This window comes from Orbilia oligospora (assembly GCF_000225545.1).
Source record: "Orbilia oligospora ATCC 24927 unplaced genomic scaffold scaffold00215, whole genome shotgun sequence".
NCBI lineage: Eukaryota > Fungi > Ascomycota > Orbiliomycetes > Orbiliales > Orbiliaceae > Orbilia > Orbilia oligospora.
The window spans coordinates 377816-398205 of NW_011645772.1; the positions used below are offsets into that span (position 1 = coordinate 377816).

General features: G+C 44.5%; 4 protein-coding genes across 4 annotated transcripts; 1 reads left to right on the plus strand and 3 right to left on the minus strand.

Annotated features, from left to right (window-relative positions):
* Window positions 1–130: 130 nt before the first annotated feature.
* On the minus strand, window positions 131–1851 carry AOL_s00215g105 (uncharacterized protein; the record flags this gene model as incomplete). The annotated part of the gene is made up of 7 exons (XM_011129307.1): window positions 131–202; window positions 287–310; window positions 403–417; window positions 501–543; window positions 620–1410; window positions 1499–1630; window positions 1690–1851. The coding sequence occupies 7 exons, from the start codon at window positions 1849–1851 to the stop codon at window positions 131–133; spliced, it is 1239 nt and encodes a 412-aa protein (XP_011127609.1).
* A 4790-nt stretch (window positions 1852–6641) lies between these two features.
* Window positions 6642–9731, plus strand: AOL_s00215g106 (uncharacterized protein; the record flags this gene model as incomplete). Its single annotated transcript, XM_011129308.1, has 7 exons — window positions 6642–6736; window positions 6811–7034; window positions 7121–7301; window positions 7367–7535; window positions 7615–7899; window positions 7957–8683; window positions 8749–9731. The coding sequence occupies 7 exons, from the start codon at window positions 6642–6644 to the stop codon at window positions 9729–9731; spliced, it is 2664 nt and encodes an 887-aa protein (XP_011127610.1).
* Window positions 9732–12318: 2587 nt separating this feature from the next.
* AOL_s00215g107 (uncharacterized protein) lies at window positions 12319–13560 on the minus strand (the record flags this gene model as incomplete). The annotated part of the gene is made up of 1 exon (XM_011129309.1): window positions 12319–13560. One exon carries the CDS (start codon window positions 13558–13560, stop codon window positions 12319–12321), a length of 1242 nt encoding a protein of 413 aa, XP_011127611.1.
* A 4294-nt stretch (window positions 13561–17854) lies between these two features.
* On the minus strand, window positions 17855–20050 carry AOL_s00215g108 (uncharacterized protein; the record flags this gene model as incomplete). Its single annotated transcript, XM_011129310.1, has 5 exons — window positions 17855–18421; window positions 18550–18852; window positions 18939–19047; window positions 19128–19337; window positions 19407–20050. 5 exons carry the CDS (start codon window positions 20048–20050, stop codon window positions 17855–17857), a joined length of 1833 nt encoding a protein of 610 aa, XP_011127612.1.
* Between the last annotated feature and the right edge of the window lie 340 nt (window positions 20051–20390).

The window sequence follows — 20390 nt, forward strand, 5'->3', positions numbered from 1 at the left end:
CTAATTAGTAAGTATTGTGTAAAAGCTGGTCCAGCATCCCAAAACCTCGGCTGAAAGCCCCTATCTATTATCCAGCCCCTCCAAGATGGCTCCCCCCCATCTAAACGAGCGTGCGTATATATTACTCTACTCAAGAACTCTCGCGAACGACCTTGTCGATAGCCGTCGCAACATACTCGACATTGTGGGTATTCAGGCCAGCCTAAATTGGAAGGAAAGAGCTCTGGTCAGTAACCAATAGGAGGGGCAGAAGTCAGAACGATGAGGAAGATGCAACACAACTCACCATGGATATCCGGCCGTTCTTGGTCTTGAAATCACGTCACAAGTTAGCAATCTTTTAGGTTCTGGCCCAGCAAAATAGTCATTCCGAGAATAGCGGATGGTCCGGGACTAGCTTACCATGTAGATATGGAACTAGAATGATAGATTTGTAATTAGCCTAAATCCCCTATCGCTTCGGAGAAGGTGGAGCTTGTTCTGAGACAGCTGGAGCTTACCTCTTCTCTAATCTTGAGCACTTGTGGTTCTGACAGGCCGGTACTATAGGAGTCATGGTTATCAGCTGATATGCTATAAAAAGCATGGACATTCCCCCGACGCCGGAGCTTGTGCTTACAAGGAGAACATTCCAATCTGGCTTGTGATGTGATCCCAGTTTCCTGGAGTTCCGAGCTCTACCAGCTTATCTCGGAGGGCTTTTCGCATAGCGATAATTCTACCGCTCATTGTGCACAGATCCTGCTCCCATTCTTTGAACAATTGTTCATCATTGAGAATTGTCGATGCAATCTTGGCTCCGTAGATTGGCGGGTTACTGATCTCAGAACGAGTCAGGATGGCGAGCTGTGAACCAACTCTTTTAGTTAGATCTTCTGCATGGGGTCCCGGAGCAGCAACGAAGTGGAAACATCCAGCACGTTGACCGTAAAGACCAAAGTTCTTCGCAAATGATTGGGCGACACAGAGCTCAAATCCTTGTTCAATGAAGTACTGGATTGCCCAAGCATCTTTTGAAAGATCTCCGGAGGCGAAACCCTGGTATGCAGTATCGAAGAAGGGGAACAAGTTCCTGGCCTTCATGATTTCCGCGATAGCCTTCCATTGTTCCTGGGTTGGATCAACACCAGTGGGATTGTGGGCACATGCATGGAGCAAGACTATCGACCCAGGTGTAGCACTTTGAAGGGAGGCAGTCAAGCCTTCCCAATCCAGACCACAGGTATCCCTAGCAAAGTAAGGATACTCTGCAATTGGGAGACCAACGTTCTGGAAGATCTGATGATGGTTGGCCCAGGTTGGTTTCGAGAGGTAGACAGATTGGTTCTCTGGTCTGGGGAAGAATTTTGCGAGGAACAAAGCGCCGAGATGAACAGCACCGGTGCCGGAGATTGTTTGGTAGGAGACAACCTATATGATGCCAGTATTAGATAACTGCCTAGCAAAATAATACTGCAGCTTGATAGGGCTGCTGAAGGTATAGACATTGGACACATACTCTCTTCTCATTGATAGCAGGGCTGTCATTGCCAAAGACCAGCTTAGCAGCAGCGGAAGTCAAGGAGGCCAAACCGGCGATTGGCAAGTATTCATGGTTTTTGGCAGGGTCGTTGCGGATTATTTCTTCGGCCTTGTAACTGTTAGCACCCTCTTATCACCCAAAACCATAGCATTGAAGCAAAGATTTACCTTCTTGACGACAGGAAGAACCCATGGTTTGGCGTTGTCGTCTCGGTATGCACCGATCCCAAGGTCGACCTTCTTCTCGAAAGTGTCCGCTCTGTAGGCCGCCATCAGCCCAAATAACGGGTCTGTTGGGGCCATAGTGATGGTATCGAAAGCTGAAGCCATTTTGTTATTCGAAGGATTAACGTGGTTGGAAATTGAAGCTAGACGCTGCTGAGCAGAAAGAGAATGCGAGGATTGTGGTGTCGATGTGGAGGAGGAAGTTGACGTTTTTAGCTTTGAGGAATGCATCTTTTCTTTCTTTTTATTCGCCTTCTCACCGACGCACTAAATATAGGTAAACTTCCTTTGGTTCTGATCAGCTAATGAAATCCCCCCCCTCTCTTTCCCCATGCACGGACGAACTAACAGCAATCAATTGCTGCCCTTCTCTCCGAGTCGACTCACTCAATCACTCACTGTGTGGTTTCAAATTCCAGGTCTAACTACCTAGCTAGCTCCGAGGGCGCGGGCGTCACGTAAAGGTACCCCGACTCGACTTGCTTTGTCTGGCTGCGTTCGGTGCTGCGGCGTTTGTTACGCAACAAGGGAGCGAGCGGAGCAAGTAGTACGCTGCAGGATGCACACGCGGGTAAGCTAACTCCACAGTTGGTGCTGTCGCCGGGAACCAATGAATCTCCGCCTATTAAAATCCCTCAATCTCTTAATATATAGGGCGCTCTTGTTGCTGCACAGGTGCAGATACTGATGTCCGGTGCCGGCTTGTGTCGGTTGTATTACGTCTAGATTGCTTAATTGATTATGATATCTGCGAGGAATTCCTTCGAAGGTATGCGCTTGTATACTGCTTGCAGCTTGCAGCTCAGTTCTGGCCAGAAGATTCTTAGGAAAACGGGATGGCAGTCTGGAAATTAAAAAAGACAAAACCTGGTGGTGAGAGGATAAGGTGCTTCTTGCTTCGCCGTTACAAAAGGTTCCAAACCGTCTAAAGATGACATGAGAATGGTGTCCCCGCGCCGGGTTTTATATGACGCTCTCCCGGCCAGAAACCAAAATCGAGGCCGTCGATTGCATATGACATCTGACTATCAGCATTTTCATTTTAGACCGCACAACCGAGATGCCATGTTCATATCCCCCATGCAGGGCTCAACTGATTCCGATGCCGTCATATTCGGTCTCACTATTTTTCCTTCGAGAAGAATGCAAGGTACCATCCACCGCGACTGCTGCACTTCTAGTTCGAGCTTCCTTGTGATTTTTGGCAGTCGGGCGGCGTTCGAACGCCCCCCCGGTCAAGGTGCGACTGGTGGTTTCGGCTACTTCTCCAGAAATTTTCACATGCAACGCACCGGCCACCGTCTCGAGACGACACTTATCTATCATAGGAAGCTTGGCTTGTGCTTTTGCTCGAGCTTGCTCCAGATATCCTCCTTTTGTTTTCACTTATCAGTGATAACCTCCGCAAAGTTTCCCCAGAGTGGGTTTTTATGCAACAATATATCCCTCATACACATGCGCAATGTCATGTGAAGGAGCAAAAAGAACTAAAAAAAACTGAGCTTGCAGGATCTGGTTTCGATTCGTGTCAGAAGATTCTTTGCCGTTAACGAATTCGAAATAGCGGCCTCTGGATTACTTAACAATGTGGTAACGTATTCGTACTAAATATCCCTAGGCCCGAACGAATCAAATACGGTAATTTGCTAGAAATATTCGAAATGTAACACCATCGCGATATTTGGAGACGGTCGCACGTCGGAATAGTGGCGTTTCCCCCAGGTTTATAATTGAAGGTTCCTTAATTTGCGTTTCCCCGCACGCTGAAAAGAGTCTCTTGCAGAACTTCCATTCACCAGGATACCTCATCGCCTTGATGAGCCCTTCGTCCGGACCCACTTCTAACCAAGCTTTCGCCAAACTGCATCTAGCCCTGCGTTAGGGGGGTGATATCGATATTTGGCCTATGAGAAAGGCAGAATGACGAGGGATTCTTTTCCAGGTTGTTTCTTGGGATGCCATGGGCTTCTCTAGCCGAGCTATAGGCGCTGGTTCGTATCGTTTTCGTGGGCTGACCGGACGGTAGAGATCTAGATTCACGGTGCCGCCGACGTATTAGTCCTACTATGGATTGGTCAGCGGGTTATATTTCCTAAAATCCGAGACAGAATCAAACCCGAGACTATCTCAGTGATTCCACTGGATTCGACTTCATATCTTAGTAGTAGTAGACAGCTTCAATTTGGAACCGCATTCTACGGGATCTTGCTTATCGCTGGACTGATCTCGATCCGAATCTTCGATGTAAGTCTACAACTTCGAAACCCCTCACGACTGTCACTCACCCAGGCCCAAGTCTCTGAAATGATGTACGGGCAGAGGATAGAGTCAAGATCCTCTCCAATACCCTTCCTAATTCTTTGGTCCCTTGACTCCTTTTGTTAAAGTGATGTTGGCTCTGTCCAGTTTTATATACATCATTGTCGGAAAGGCGCTTCATTGACCGAGGCACTGACAGCCACATTCCTCTATAATCCCTATACAATTATCGATGCAAAATTTGACGAAGTCTAGGAGTATGCGATAGATTATATCATCGTCCTCCCCATGCTCTCTATAATAGCCATGATAATCAATTAAGTATATTAAAATTTAAAATGGCGGCCACGGTCTCGGATCGAGGCAGCGGGCCGGGCCAGCCATTCACATGCCGCATAGTTATAGCTCGCGCCCTTCGGATTTCAATGGCTTGGAAAACGCACTTGAACAATCAAGTCTGTTTATAAGCTAAATTTATAAATGAATTAGTAAAGCGTATTATTATTCCGGCAGCCAAGCTACTCGTTTGTGTACATACGGACATATGCCTTTGCAGCACTGCATGCTGTTCAGCGGAGCGCAGTGCCCTGGGACATATCTGCAGTGTGATATTATATATTTCCCCCACGATCAATACATTATATTAATGCAATTGTCTGTCTAATTCAGGCCATTTTTGCCACCGACGCCCAATGGCACAAACCAATCGATCACATCCCCAAATTGATTTTATAATACCTTCGTCTTCCACAAATCCTTTGCAATTGATCCTAAAACAGCCTCCCAAAGGATCCGAATCGAAAGGCCAAAATCCGAAGTCTGGAAAGCACAGCACAAAAGGAATCCAAAGCAAGAAAATCCAAGGTAACACAAACGAGCTCACCGGAAAAAAAACTACCACACCTGCAACGCATCTTTCCTCGCCCATACATTACACCCACGTTTTCTTTGTGGTAAAAAAGGTTTTTTCTTTCTCTTTTCCCCGCCGACCAACCAGGATTAAATACATGTAAACGGCCCTACATATGCATGGGAAATCGGTAAACTATTAACTATAGTACTAGGATTTTGTGTGTGACAGGCGAGAATTACGAAATTCGATCACGCAAAGCATCAAGATGTGTTCGCAATGAGAAAGCATATAAAGTTGACGTTGTCTTTTTTTTCCCCTTTCTTCCCCCTAGATGCATTATTTTATGTGTGTGTGCGGGTACATGTGTGTAAACTGCTGAATGGAACTCTTTTTTTTAATTTTCTCCCCTCTTTCAATTAAATTTGATATATCTATCTCCATTTTCGAATATTCATATTTATAGGTTCGGAAAAAGTATATATCCTACGACTCGATATACAATCCTCGGATTCCGCGGTATCAAAGAAATCGAAGGGGTCAAAAAAATCCCTCTGCAATTCAATACTCACTTTTTTTTGCCTAACTGCACTCTCCACTTCCGTTTTCAGCTCGGAATCGACATAATGCAACACTGCAAGCTCTAGCTGCCGCTGTTTTACCATCCCGTCTCGAAAAAAGCAGAGGAGCGAAAGACACAGCCACAATCAACAACAGGAAATATACCACGGATGCATGATCACAAGCTTCATATTGCAGTTTTTTTTAAGCTTTTTGAAATTAATTGAATTCTAGTTGTGAGACCTTATATTCAACTAAAATTCAGGGCGAACGACATCACTCCACTTCTTTATTTGGTCAAGCTGATCGCCTCACAAGCTAGCTATAGCTCCTGCGGAGCTTGAAGCTTACTTTGGGCTAAGCTTTTACAAGCTCAGAGGTGTCAGAGTGAGGGATATAAAATTATCAAGGAAATTGAATTGGTAGCTTCAAAAGCCAACAAGAAGGGGAAGAAGAGGGGAAGAAGAAGAAGAAGAAGCTGAAAGTAGTCAGGAAAACGAGTCAATCCCTTGATTTTTCGCATCGAGGCAGAGGAGGGGCATAAGCCAAAGAAACGTGTATAAATCTATCTACCTCTTTCACCTCCTCAATGCCACTCTCGTCTCCCATCCTTCTCAACCACGTGGAATCATCATTCCCTCTCTTCAATTCCTACTATCTGCAATGGGTCCCGAAGGAACCGTTGATTTTGCACTTGCAATGACATTCGGAACTTCTTTCCAGGGTATCTCAGCCGGGAAACAGTCAACAGCTACGGCATCCAGAAGTAATACCACCCAGGGAGAGCCTTCGAAAACCATCCCTATGAACTTCAATCCAGGAACCACTCAATCTTTATACCCAATGTTCCGCCATTCATTACCGCCTCAAATTCCGCACCAGCACCAGCAGCCAAAGCAATAACAAAAACCTTCCTATCAATCTATATCCTCGTTTCCTTTCTCCAAAAGAAACAATACATAAAAAAAAACCCTCTCACCCACAAGCTAGCTCAAACCCGAGCGACTATATATCCGCTAAATGACACCTCACGATTTCCCTGCGTGTCATCAAACACGCACGCTGGCCACTTATGTTCTCAATGAAATCTACTTTCTCCCTCTCTCCCCCATTTTTGTTTAGAAAAAAAAACTCTTCTTAGGAGAGTGATCTTCGCCCTCTTACGCTCTTTAAACTCTCCTATTTTGCGTCGGCCACGCTTCTGCCATTCTGAATACATGCGATAATGGCAGATTTATTACAAAACAACCCGTTGGCGTACCAAAGTACCGGTGGGTACCCGCCGAGGAATAGTGGGTATACAAAGGTGGAAAGACATGAGTACGAACCTTTCCCGGTTTTCGTGGATTATTATGCTAATATTCGGCTTTTTTTTTTTTTTTAATTGAAAAAAGGGGCGTTCGAGAAAAACGAGAATCACAGAGAATACCCGCCGTAGCTGTCCCGCTTGAAGAAAAGCAGCCGGAGGAGGATATCCCAGCATGTGCACTCGTTGATGATGAGAAGAAGTTATGGACACGGCATGCGGAGGCTACGTGGGTGGAGTTGTTTTATGATTTGTTCTTTGTGGCGAATTTGACGACGTTTACGGATTCGCATCAGATTAACGATAGTGATAGTATGATGATATCCATTCTTTAAATATTAAGTTGAAGATAAAGAAAGGTTGTTCGGAATTTTACTGACATTTTATATTGATGATAGCGTTACAATCGTATATTGGATACTTTGCTATCTTATGGTTTACATGGCTACAAGCCGCATTATTCGACCTGCGATTTGGAGGGGATAGTCTGATCCAGCGAATAGCTAAAGCACTCCAAATAGGTGTGATGGTGGGATTTTCGGCCATAAACTCTAAATTTGATCCAAGATACCCTGAGCAGTAAGTTCATCCATTTTGATTCTTTTATATCATGAAAAATTATATTAATGATATTTGAACTATAGAAACTGGCAAGCGTTCAAAACGCTCTCGTTGTTACTCTTTGCGTCCAGATTTGCAATAGCAATTCAATACTTTGTAGTATGGTGGACAGTTAGACAATACACAAAAACCAAGATGCCATTACTACTAATGTCAGTCCTAATGTTCATTTCTATGATTCTCTTTCTCGGTGTAAGTTCTCCCTCCCTTTCCATTAACCCCCCCAATTCCTGGATCAAAATATTAATTACTTTTTTTATATACACACCAGCTAGCTTTCTCGTTCTCCTCAACCGGTAACACAAAAGGCTACATCGGCTGGTATGTAGTTTTAAGTCTCGAAGCAGTACTCGTCCTCAGCATATCCCTCAAATGGAAAATCGTAGGGTTCAAGGGTACCCACTTAATCCAACGAATGGGATTACTCACTCTTATCGTTATGGGCGAGGGTATCATCGGCCTATGTCGTGCCACGAGTCTCACGAACGAGGGTGTGGGCGCGACAAGTTGGTCGCCTACACTATCCGGACAAGCAATATCCGGTGTCCTCTGTATTGTATGCTATTACCCTTTTCTTTTCTTTTAATGTTTATATTGTTAACCACCATTATAGTACTTCCTCTACATGCTCTACTTCGACGACGAACCAAACTACGTCTACAGCACCGTACCCCAACAGCTCTGGGCAATTCTCCACTTCCCCTTCCACCTCGCCGTAATCCTCTTCGTCGAGGGTCAACAACAATTAATGATCTGGCAAGGAATAATCACCGCTTTAAACATCCTAGGCGCCAACCTCGACACGGCATACAACAACGGTGGGAAAACCAACGGCGGGGTGATCGCCAACAGCGTCTTAGACGTTATTAACGATTTCTTCCCCGAAGAAACCGCAAAGATTGTTGCTTCGGAACCTGCGTTCGTGTTTAACCTCGCTCCGATGAGGGATAGTGGTGATGCTACTTTTATTAGAGACCAGATCGATAAACTATGGGATCTGTGCGCGTATGCTATTTTCAGTGGGTATCATATCGAAGCACCGGCGAGTAATGATCAATTATTCAATAGTGATAGGAAGTTTGAGGGGTTTTCGAGGATATATAACCTTGTGGTTGTGTATTTCTTTGTTGCCGCAGGGGGGTTCTTGTTGATTTTGGCATTGTTTACGTATTTGATGAAGTGGCCGAAGGATAGGTATGAATGGTTACATATTTCTTACAGGGTGGTGTTCGGGTTGGTGATCGGGTTGGTGGCGACGGTGGCGACGAGTAAAAAGCGGATGGATGGGTTTGTGACGAGTCCTTGGGTGGTGCCTATGATGATGTTGTTACTCCTTGGTCGTATGTATTATTTTATATTCTTGAGATTTTTTTACGGTGGGTATATAGCTAACTGGAGGAAATAGTCTTGATATTGGATAAACTTACTATCCTAGCGGCGCTCAAATACTCTGATCGAAAACTACAGCATCACAAATGGCTACACGGACAAGACACAAGTGACAAGAACGCCGCAGAGTCACAGCAAGATTTGATATCAACGTCGGTATCATCAGTATCTTCATCATCCAGCTCTTCGTCCTCTTCAAGTGGTAGTAACGTTCTCCCCGCCATGCCAGGGGTAGACAATCCTGCCTCCGAGAACGGTGGTGAAGGTGGATTTAGAGATTTTCGGGAAGAAGAAAGAGAGGGCTATCCAGACCCAGGAAGTCAATATAACGGTACTCACCCTTCAAACCGTTCCTCCCGTCGAAACGGTCAAAATTATTATGCGGCGTCACAACTCTCTCAAGTTGATGAATCACCTGACGAAGATGCCTTCCACGATGCCCGTGGATTCGAAGACGCAGAAGAAGAAGGAGGATATGACCACCAGGAGGGTTTAATCCCAAATATTCCAAACTCCTCGATTCCATCCGGTAATCCCTCACGAGTGATAACACCTCACATCCCAATCCCCGAACGACATTTACATTCCCCCGTCCCGAGCCATTTAAGGCACTACAACGATTTTACAACCCCCGAAACTCCACCACTCGGAGCAACATACTACGAATCCCACCCTCCTCGTTCTCTGAAATCTCCAGTAACTGTAATCCGACATCCCATACTCGACTCTACGGATTCATTGGTTCCAAAACCGTTACATGTTGCGAGGAGACATAGTAATTTGAGCTCGATGAGTAATTTGGATAAATTATCGACTGATATGCCGCAGACGCATAGAGGGTTTATGGCTGAGCCCGTGGGGTTTGCGGAGGGTGTTGAAGGGAGGTTTGATGCCGAGGAAGGTGGGGGTGGGAGAGATAGGAGGGGGGTTGTGGGGATTGGGAAGTTTATGAGGAGTACGGAGAGTATGCTGGGGATGCGGCAGGCGCCGGGAATGTAGATTCATTCATATATTTCTAATTTTCCACCCCCCTTCCCTCCCTTTCTTTTCCTTTTCCAATGTCTTTGTTGGTTAGTTGATTGGATTGAATTGAAATTTGGCGTTTTGGTTTACATAAAAACTTGTCAGTTATTTGGGGAGTTTTGGCATGTCGTTTGGTTTCGTTTATGCATGTAGATTGGATATAAGTTTCGGAATAGACAAAATGATTCTGACGGATGAGCGAAGAGTAAGTACGTATCTAGTCTCCTTCTCAGATACTTACTTAAGTATCCATTAATTATCGATGTATCTAAAACGTAAATATAGAAATATCTCTACCGAAAGCGAGTATAAAGGTGTTGTCCCTGTTACATTTCCCAACCAGGAAGGCTTCCAGAACAGTTCCAGATAGATATAAGCAATATGTAACCCATCGGATCTCGCCAACCATCGGAATCCACAATCCACAAATAACAAACAAAAAAAGGTTTCATCCAATCTCTTTTTTTTTTCTCCTCACAAGGTTTTTTTTTTTTCTGGTAGAACATGGATCATAGTTTTTCGGTCCTCTAGTCATGTCATAATCCCTCATGCAAATCCTCCCTTGCCAAAGCTGTCTCTTCTTTTTCTTCCTTGAAGTAAACTTTCAATTACATCGTAACTCCATCTTAACCCAAAATTTCAAGAAAAGAGGAGAGACAAAAAGAAACAGAAACCACCCTGCATCATCAATTCCGACACATGACCCTTTTTTCTTCCTCTCTATCTTCAAAACGTGCGTGCATTCCGCATGAAGCTAGTTACTGAAATAGTTAAAAAGTAAAATACATCACGTTGGCCATTTATTTTTCGTTATCAATGTTCGAATGTTTCTCTCTTTCATCCGATCTCAATAACTGCCATCTAGTCCCGAGGACTAGCTGTCAGCTCACATGTACCGTACCGGCATGCACGTCCCGGCTTATAGTTATAGTTATAGTCCCTGTGGGGAAGCCAAAAAAAAAAATTAAACAAGCTTATATGATATCGCATCTACCTTCCTTCAAAAAAAGGCACTACAAGTGGAAAGAAACTCCACAGTTGGAGATGAAATCGCAATTTTTGAATGGTCCCTTGATTTGATACCGAAATTCATGCAATGCACTTCATCTTTTACTTCATAGATAGCAGTATCAGCTAGGTAAAATTTGAAAGATCGATAGAGAGGAAATTTTTTTTCGTTGAGAATTCAAAAGGTATCGATCCAATAGGTATCATTTTCGCCTTCGTGCCAAATCATCATACATCGTCTTTCGACCACTTGACCAAGAAAATCTTTTTTTTTTAAAAAAAAAGTCGAAAGGGAAGAATCTTACAAGTCTGCTTTCTTTCAAAACCCCTCACCTAATGCATGAAGAAGAATAAGAAAAAAAAACCAAGAAGATATAGAGAGAGAGAGAGAAGAAAAACAAGAGAATGATGATCATCCCGCTCCAATACGCCCCGCTTTCAATTCTTCGCTCTAAATATATACAAAAAATACACAACCCCTCCATGTAAGTATAATAATAAGAAGTACTAAAGTCACAACCCCACCGTTCCGAAAAGAAGAAAAGAAAAAGAAAGAGAGAAGACAAACATCGCTCAATGAACCATCAAAATCAAGAAAAATGGGTTAAAAAACGAAAGACAGTAGGCCGTCGAACCCGAAACATCCAAGTTCCGAACGAGCCAAGGGTCTGAATTACAAGCAATGCTAACAGCGGGTATTCGAAAAATAAAAATAATAAAGGGATCACAAGAGGCGGACTAAATGCTTTCAGCCTCCCGCATGCGAAAAAAATGCATAAACAGTTTGATAACGCCCCAGTTATGAAGTGGTATGGTACGGTTTGAACAACCCCGCGATAACACAAAAAGTGACGAGCTCCAAAGAGAGAGTCGATATCTGCCCAATGTGTTGATTCGATAGTGGGATATCCCTTGTCTAGTTGGGAAGCTCCATATTCTCCCACTAAACTAAAATGCAAGTTATAGTTTATGCAAAAATCAGGACCGGTTGTTTGATGAAAATCATGTCGTCAGCGTTCGAGGGATAGTAGTGGTTGAGGAGTAGAGAGAGAGAGAGAAGAAAAAACACGCAAGCCCGGAAAAAGGATATGTGATGCACAAGTCGGATGATTGGGTATAAATGATAAAATCGTAGGTAAAAGATATGCGTTGGAATGACGAAAGCATACGGTTTTCCGAGGCTCCAGGGGTATCGTCGAATAAAGTTGAATAAAGCCGAGAAAATAAGAATTAATGTTGTGTAATCGAAAACAGGTCATAGGCGTTTCTTCCGGAAGATGCTGGGAAGGTGCCCCCATGTTGTGCGTATAGGCTCCATTGAAACGGCGAATTTGTGTAATGGCAATGGCACCTTTTGGACCCTGCAGCAGCTCGCCCTGTTGGATCTGGAATTGTCCAACCCAACAATTTTGTCTCAGAAGAACACCCCCAGACCTGTACTATGTGATCGATGTAAAGAAAAGAAAAGGAAAAAAGAAGAAGAAGAAGAAAAAAGGTGGCAGCCTTCGGTACAATCGTGCCACGTCGAAAGGAACATTCCGTGAAGGCTTGTTCTTTAGTCGAAATTAATGGGTTTCCAATGCGTAGAATCTCCCAAGGGCCGGAGTTTGGACGATTGTCGGGGTGGCAATACGAATCGTGCCTTTCCTTGTGATGTGTCGCTGAGCTTGCCTTGTCGCCGCATATTCATCTCGAGGACAATCACTCGCAGAAAATCGCTATTCTCGCGGACTTCGCGGTTACGGGTGACAGGTACCTCGGGTGGTGGAGTGATGATTGTGTGCTTGTACGTCTCCAGCTGGATAGAAGCACTTACGCTTTCGTTCCTGTCGGTGAACTGTCCCAGTTCTCGAGAAAATGTCTTGGGTGACGGATTGAGGTATCTCCGAAGGGCCGGGGTCGGTACATCGTTGAACTTCGGTCTCTTCTCGTCCGTGTTGTACTGAGGCGAAATCGAAAGGATAGAGCGAGTTAGGAAATCATCCGGCTGGGTCAAGGGCGTCGACAGGCTGGTGAAAGTTCGTGCAGCTGAACGTAGGACCCGTAACGAGGCTGTTAGGTTGGATTTGAAGGACAATCTGAAAGCACCTAGTTTCTTCTCCTGTTCGGTATAGAGGCTCGCAGGATCTACATCTTCATCGGATGACGGTTCTTGTGATTCTGCCGCTAATAGCGGATGGTCAAGTATACATTCTTCAGGTGGTGAGAAGGTCTTGTTAAGTTTCGATGACCGACGCAAAGGTGATGGTGTTACAGGAGCGCCCCATGAGAAGGTACCCTCGTCATCGTTTGCGAGCGAAGGTATCGACTCCGTAGACAGCGACCGGATAGATAGTGCCGACCTAGGAGGGCTAATTGCCACAGAATAGTCGTCCGACAGGTCAGGCGGACTCAGCAAGACATTGAGAAATGTTTGGGAGTTTGATCGTGTGATGGGTAGCGACAGCTTCTCATCCAAGGCATCGCTCAACACAAAGTCCAACAGACTGGATGGAGATTCCAAGGAAGTCGGACTGGCATCCGAACTTTTCCTCTGAGGCAGTCTAGGTCGCTGACGAGTCCCATTCACAATAAATTTTGGAGCACTAGGTCGGAGCGGGATAGAAGTGGCGGCGAGGACCTTCAGAGCTGCGACGGATGGTGTCGAATTCTCCTTACTACTACTTCGAGATGCCCTGCTCAGCTCCCTGGTACTAGCCGACTTCCTCTTCCCAAAGTTCAATAACGAAGGAGGCAAAGCCGAAGGTTTAATGGGGATGCTGACAGGAGCAGCAACGGGATTCTGAATTTCCATCATCTTGGTCGTTTGCAGGAACGTCGGAGATGAGCGATTTGCATGACTTGTCGACGACGACGATAGCGACGACGACGAAGAGGAAGCAAAAGTGTTGACGGTGTTTGTCCGTTGTGGACCTGAATCTGGCTGGAACAAGGGCAACGATTCCTGATTTGGGAGCCTGTCGTCCGATTTCTGGAAGGAAGTGCCAAGGGTCGGAAGGGAAGAAGACAGAGACAACGATGACGATGACGATGTTGAAGATGTTGTGAAAGGTGCAGAAGAGGCTGGAGTCGAAGTTGTATTTATAAGATGAGGAGGTAAGGCTGTGTATTTTGACGGGGGCATCAGGAGAGTAAAGGAAAGAAAAGGAAAGAAAAGAAAAGAAGAAGACGAAGAAGGGAAGCCTGGAACTTTATTAGAAGCACAAGGCCAACCAACAGCTTCAGATTTCAGATTTGGATCAGGATCAATCAATCAATCAATCAATCAGTCTAAGTACCAGGTAAGTAATAAGTAATAAGTAATGTGATGTGATGTGAGATAATCTGGAAGAAGACTTGCTTGTTTCGGCGGGCCCTTTTCCAGTGTGACTGACCCGGTCGATTAGTATGATGTGCTGGCTGGCTGGACTGGGCGGCAGACTGGCTGGGCCTGCCTGACCTGACCTGACCCGACCTGAGATCAGAGAGGGTCAGGGTCTCGACAGGGTCAACGAGAACCACCCGGGGCCACCTGTTTAAGCTCTTTCTGCCTCTCCTGCCCAGAACAATCCGAATAAAACACACCCCGAAACAACAGGAAACCGGGGGGGGAGTGTCCGTAGATAAATAGATAGATAGATATATTCTTAATAAATATTTTGAATTAACGATAAATCGAAAGAGGTGGGATCGATTAATTATTCTCTTTTGATTCTCTTTTGATTCCCAACAGTTAAGTTAAGATGCTTATCTTCAACCCAGCAGCTGCGCTCTTCGCTCAACCTGCATAATCTCCTCGTCCGGGGTAGTTTGTATGCGCTATAAAAATAAACCCCAAAAGAAAATCGCATACGTCAATGAGGGGGGTGGTGTACTGTGTAGAACTATTAATTGCTGGGATGGGTCCAAAGATAAGCTACCTGGCTTGTCGCACAACGTAAAGCCGTACCACGGCCGAGGGTTCCGGAGTCGACAGTAATGGTATGATGTGACAATCAATAATATCCTCGGTATTAGATTAATCAAGAGGATATATTATATACGGTAGACGGTTAGGTACGAAGAGAGAGAGACAGAGAGAGATACTTATAGACTTGACTTGGGAACAGAACCGAGGAGATTGACCGTTACGATGTTACAATGATCCACAGGCACCTTGCCAGCCGATGATCACAATATTAATATCAAATACGAGTCAACTTGGTTTATAATTATAAATATCTTTCTTCTGAATGTAATTCCCGTTTATATTCAAAACCCCCATATGTGTGAGTAAGTACTTAAGTATGCATGACCGTTCGAGGTGATCTTTTCTCCAACTTCGAATTCACGTATACGGATGTCTGCTCGGAAAGTTGAGTTTAGCAGACAAAGTAACAACCAAGGTAGGTTCAAGACAACCTCGCCAGATATAATCCCAAACACTCGATCATCGGATGCATTCATTCATTCATTCATTCGGTAGTTAAGTCCCGATATGTTTTAAATCCAATTTTCTGTAGAATTCATCACAGAAGATAGAAAATTAAGTCCCCTTCTAACCCCCTCATATCATCAATTCATAAACACCTGACACGACATCGCATCATGTCCCCCAAAGACAGATCGAAAATAGAAGACAGAGAAGAAGAAAAAGAAAAGAAAAAAAGGTGGGATGTTATGTATTAATTGCTTTCGCAATAATCAATTATAGTCTGGAGATAAGCCTGCAGATACAGATTAATTACAAAATCGTGGGGAACAGAGAAGTAAAGTCTCCATCCAAGTTAACATCTTGTACTGTCCAAGCTAAGAAAACCTGCCAGAAGAAAGCCCACCGCATGCGTCAGTCCCGACCCTGCTTTTTGACAAAATGGTGTGCTACAGGAGTACCCAATCGGGTCCCCGTGCCCCGTCGGCGATAGCTCGACCAAAGGGAAGGGAAGGGAAGGTTTAAGGGTGACATGGTACCCCAGAATTTCGCTACTTAACCCTTTGATTCTTTTCCCTTCAGGTTGCATTAGTGCCATGTACTCGTACTTACATACTTACTTAGATACTTCGCTATGTATGGATAACTATCTTGTGTCATGGATGCAATGTAGACGGTCTTAGTTGGTTCATTCTCATGCGTAGCATGGTATCTTGGCTTCGACTTGCGAATAAGGGAGAATAGGAATGTGACCGCTCTCATCCCGACGTCCGAGCTCCAGTGCGCATATATCCCGCCCCCCCCCCCCTTCGAATTCGAATTCGATCGATCAATTTTCACGGAGAGACTTTCGAGTTCAAGTTCCATTCGACTAGATCGAAATGCTCTTGAAGAAAGTTACCTAGTACTCCCATTCTAGAAGTCTTATCGTGGTTCGTTCACACGACAGATATGATACGATCCTTCCTTCCTTCCTTCGGCCATTCTCCCAACCAAAAAGGCTCACCATTTGATTTAGATCCTGCCAAAAAGAAACGTCGTGAAACCTCACAAAAGCAATACCAAAAAACAAAATAACTCTCGTTTTCGTGATATGTCTCTCAAAACTCGAACAGGGACATGTAGGGTTAACGTACAGTGTGATACTGGCTATCAATGCATCCACGTATATCCCATCAGCAGCAGCAGCAGCAGCCGCGCTGCATCCCATCGGCAGCCTCCATGGCCATGGCCAGGGAACCACCATCGCCTTAATTAAGGTGCCAATAACCGAGCGAGGGAAAAGCCACCGGACTGTGAAAGTCGGTGACTATTTTCGACCCTTTCGGCGACATGCGGGTCTTGGCTATTCAAAGTCTACATATGATCATGATCTTCAACTAGGAATCAAAAGGTCCGTTCGCCTCAGAAGATATTAGCAGCAACGTGGGATCATACTATGGAGTATGTATGTATCTCTCTCCCGCCTTTCGTTTCGGGTATGGCTTTTCCATTTGCTTTGGAACTAGCGTTAATCATAACTATTGGACGATGAGGAATGCAGACACATGTGCACATGTGGGGGTTGCGAAGCACGACTTCTTCAAGCAAGCGAGAGATTTAGCTGCTAGTTGCCGACTAGTGTTATCGGGGATTTTTTTTACCATCAACTTAAAGTAACTTGGGAATTCAATGGAGATAATTGTTGAAGGTTATGCATATTTAGAGCTACCATCGACTGATTTCGAACTCAGAATTCGTAATGCAAATGCGACCTATCTAGATCTCAGGGTTGAAGTTTGCAATTGCTGTTCCATTAATTGAATCCAAGCGCCACAGTTGCAGTACAGTGGAAGCCACAGCCGCCATGGCCATCATCAGCAAACCGCACGCAGTTCATGTACGCTAATGTATCGATATCCCGATGGTAACAATAAAACATGCTGATAATTGATAATTTGAATACTCAAAGTATCTAAGACTCTCTATCAAAAACATCAAGCAAATTCGACCAAGCAATGCAGAGAAGTAAGCGATACCAGCTTGTCTAGTTCGGGAAGATAGATATCAATAGCCCACTGGTTTATCAGTCTCTAAGCTCGATCATATTCTAGCCTAGTAGAAATAAGGCAGTTACTTAAAGAGACTTAGGGTTTCTGAACCACTCGAAATAATCATCTAGCACAATACAGAAAGCTTAGGTACATGTGCTACCGAGCCCGTAGTGAGGATATCTCAATCCCAGGTTATTAGTTGTATCCACATACCTACCCGGCCATCATGATCATCTACCTTGTGATCGTATACGTACGTACCTACATACAGACTTTCATTCCACAGTCTATATTTCCATCTACGCGCAGTTAACGCAAGGGAATAGAAGAAAAATAAATTCCTCATCCGACGTTAAGCGTCCCTCTGCTGTGCTGTCATACAAAGCAAAGGAAAGAAGAAAATTTAAAGGAAAAAAAAAAAAAAAAGAAACACAAAATATTATACATACATCCCAAGCTAGAAACACCCGCTGAATAACAACTAAGCATCATATATCAACTAATGCACAAGCTCCGCATCCCGCCAGGAACCGGGCATCCGCTTCCAGAAACCTCAAATCCCTCAGACCCCATATCCCGGCTCTCTTCCCCTCTATGCCCCACTTTCACACGCACACGAAAAAAACCCTTGCCCTAAGGTTTTACACTTCTTCATCCAATATCTGTCTTCAAGAAGCCAATCCGATCCTCTGCCCTCCCAGCTTCTCATCTAGGTATCTGACCAGCTGGTCCCCTAACACCTGGATCTCGGCTTTATAGCCCACAAATAGCAGCTTCCTTAGGTCGTCGGTGTGTTCTGCTGCTACCGTATTATGGTCCCGTTGGAGCATCGATACCGCTTTCGCCCTATCATGCGCAGTCATTGGTAGTAATCCCTGCGGAGGCGACGAAGTATAGCGTAACCGTTTACTACGTGGCTCCTCTCCGTTGTCCGTTGAGATAATACCGCTTTCTTCAATTGTCTGAGACATACTACTACCTTCCACGGAGCAATACTCCAGAATATCACAAAACTTTACTCCAAGATGCCGTAACGCTGGAACCGCCATTTGTTCATAAAACATGCCTGTGGCACGAGATGACAAGCTGCCGTTTTTGTACATGGTGTAGATGTCCAGTCCGTGCGGATCATAGTCGACTAGACAGTAGAAGTCTAGGTATTGGCCCGCAAGGCTCTTTGTGAGATAGAGATAATGGGCGAGTTCTCTGGTTGCGATGTCGGGGTATCCTTTGCCCTGTTAGTAGTTCCGTGAGAACGGGGTTTTAGATAAGCTTATTACTATCATCACGATCGTGATTGGGGATGTGGTTTTTTCTTTCTTTCTAGAAGGTAGTTGAAGCGAGAAAGGTGGTTGCGACCTACGCAAATGAGTATAGGGCGACCAGGGAGTCGCTTCCAATCCCCGGACTCTGCTAAAGTTCGAAAGATAGCCTTGTTTTTAGTTGGCGTGGTTAGTAAGAATAATGATACGAAATCCTGGTTACGATTTGCCACTACCTCCTTCTCGATTATGAGAACTGTATCGCTGTCTCTGATTTCGACCTTCTCGATGTCGGTGGATGAGGGGATAAGCACGCCTTCGCCTTCTATGTTGCAGTTTATTATGCTGCCGTCGGTTTTGAAGATACTGAGGTCTCCACAGACGAGACCTTTAGCGGCAGCTGTCTAGTTTCCACATGCTTTTTTGTCAATATTCTAAATGAATGTAATGATTGGAAGTCGGAAACAAAAGTTAGGCATCTATCACATACGATATGTAATGATCGCCTCGGAACGCCGAGCGCGGAAGCAATATCATCGACCAATTTATCGACAGTCTGCTGGGACCCGAAAAGGGCCACATCTTTGTAGTATATATCCCTGATTTATAGCCGAATTAGCATCTGATATTCGTATCGAGATCGGGGTTTTATGTATACTTTGCCTTTATGTGCACGTACCGTTTAGTATAAATCTTATCCAGTTTTATAGCCTCCCTCACGAGTTCGAGAACCCTGACAAATGCCCCTACGTAACTGTAAACACCCAATATTCCCGTGACTACGTATTGCTCAATATTGAAAAATGACCGCGTACCAAACTTCTGATTATCGCGAGAACACGGTCCGGGATACACAAGTGTTCTCCAAAACCTTTTCGGTTGATTCCGACTTTGATGCAGATATAAGTCTCTCCCTACGAAATTTCAACGCTCTATTGGATAGAATATTGTAACATACCTAGATCGTAATATAACTTTTTCACATTCTCTAAGTCTCACCACTAGCTTTCCTTTGCTATCAATAACATCCAGCCATGCAGTGAATACCTCGTCAATCTTCTCTAGGACCCAAGCAGACGGCCGCGACGAGTTGTCAGATTCTTCCCATGTTATAGTGACTGTTTCATCTTCTCGGTTTTCGAGGAAGATTTTATGTAGTCTTCCTGCAATATCTAACTCTGGTATTTGAGGGTCTATAGTGGGATCTGTGGCCGGATCGATTGATGTCGCCGTTGTGGCTGCGGTGATACTTTGTGGTATTTCGGGCGAGTTTTGCGTTGTAGATGGAAGCTGGATAGAAGGTGATAGTTTCGAAATAGTAGCAGGCTGGATTGGAGGAAGTATATCTTGATTTATATCCGTAGAGATAGTACTCGATATCTCTGCTTCTGAAGTAGAAGTAAATATAGGCGTCGTTAAGTCTAAAAATTGGGATTCGTCGATGAGAGCAACACTGGTGTTTTCGTCATCAGCAGCAGCAGCATCTTCATCAGACCAGCCAAAATATTCGCTTCCATCGTCTTCGATTGGTGTTTGGTTCTGGTAAAGGTCTATAACGTTGGATAGCTCCAGGTCGTATTGGTCTTCTAGAATCGAGGACATGGTTGATAAGGATGCCTGGTACGAGGGGTAGGAGGGGGTAGGAGTATGACATAGGCACTGGTTGTACGTAATTACTTAGTAGTTTATAGGTTGAGACTGTGCTCTATAGCTCTTTTATATCGCAAGATATAAGTACGGAGTCTCCAGACCAGTACGGTGTTACTTTTGCCAACCAATTTCTCGAGAAGTTGACATTCACAACTAGACTAGACCTAAATAAGTATCTATTCCTAAAACATACATTCTTCGGTCATGATAAATATCGGTATTGCGCACGCTAATATGACATGAGAGCCGTTTTTTCTTGCTCACAATATATAGCTGTAGCAGTAGATTCTAA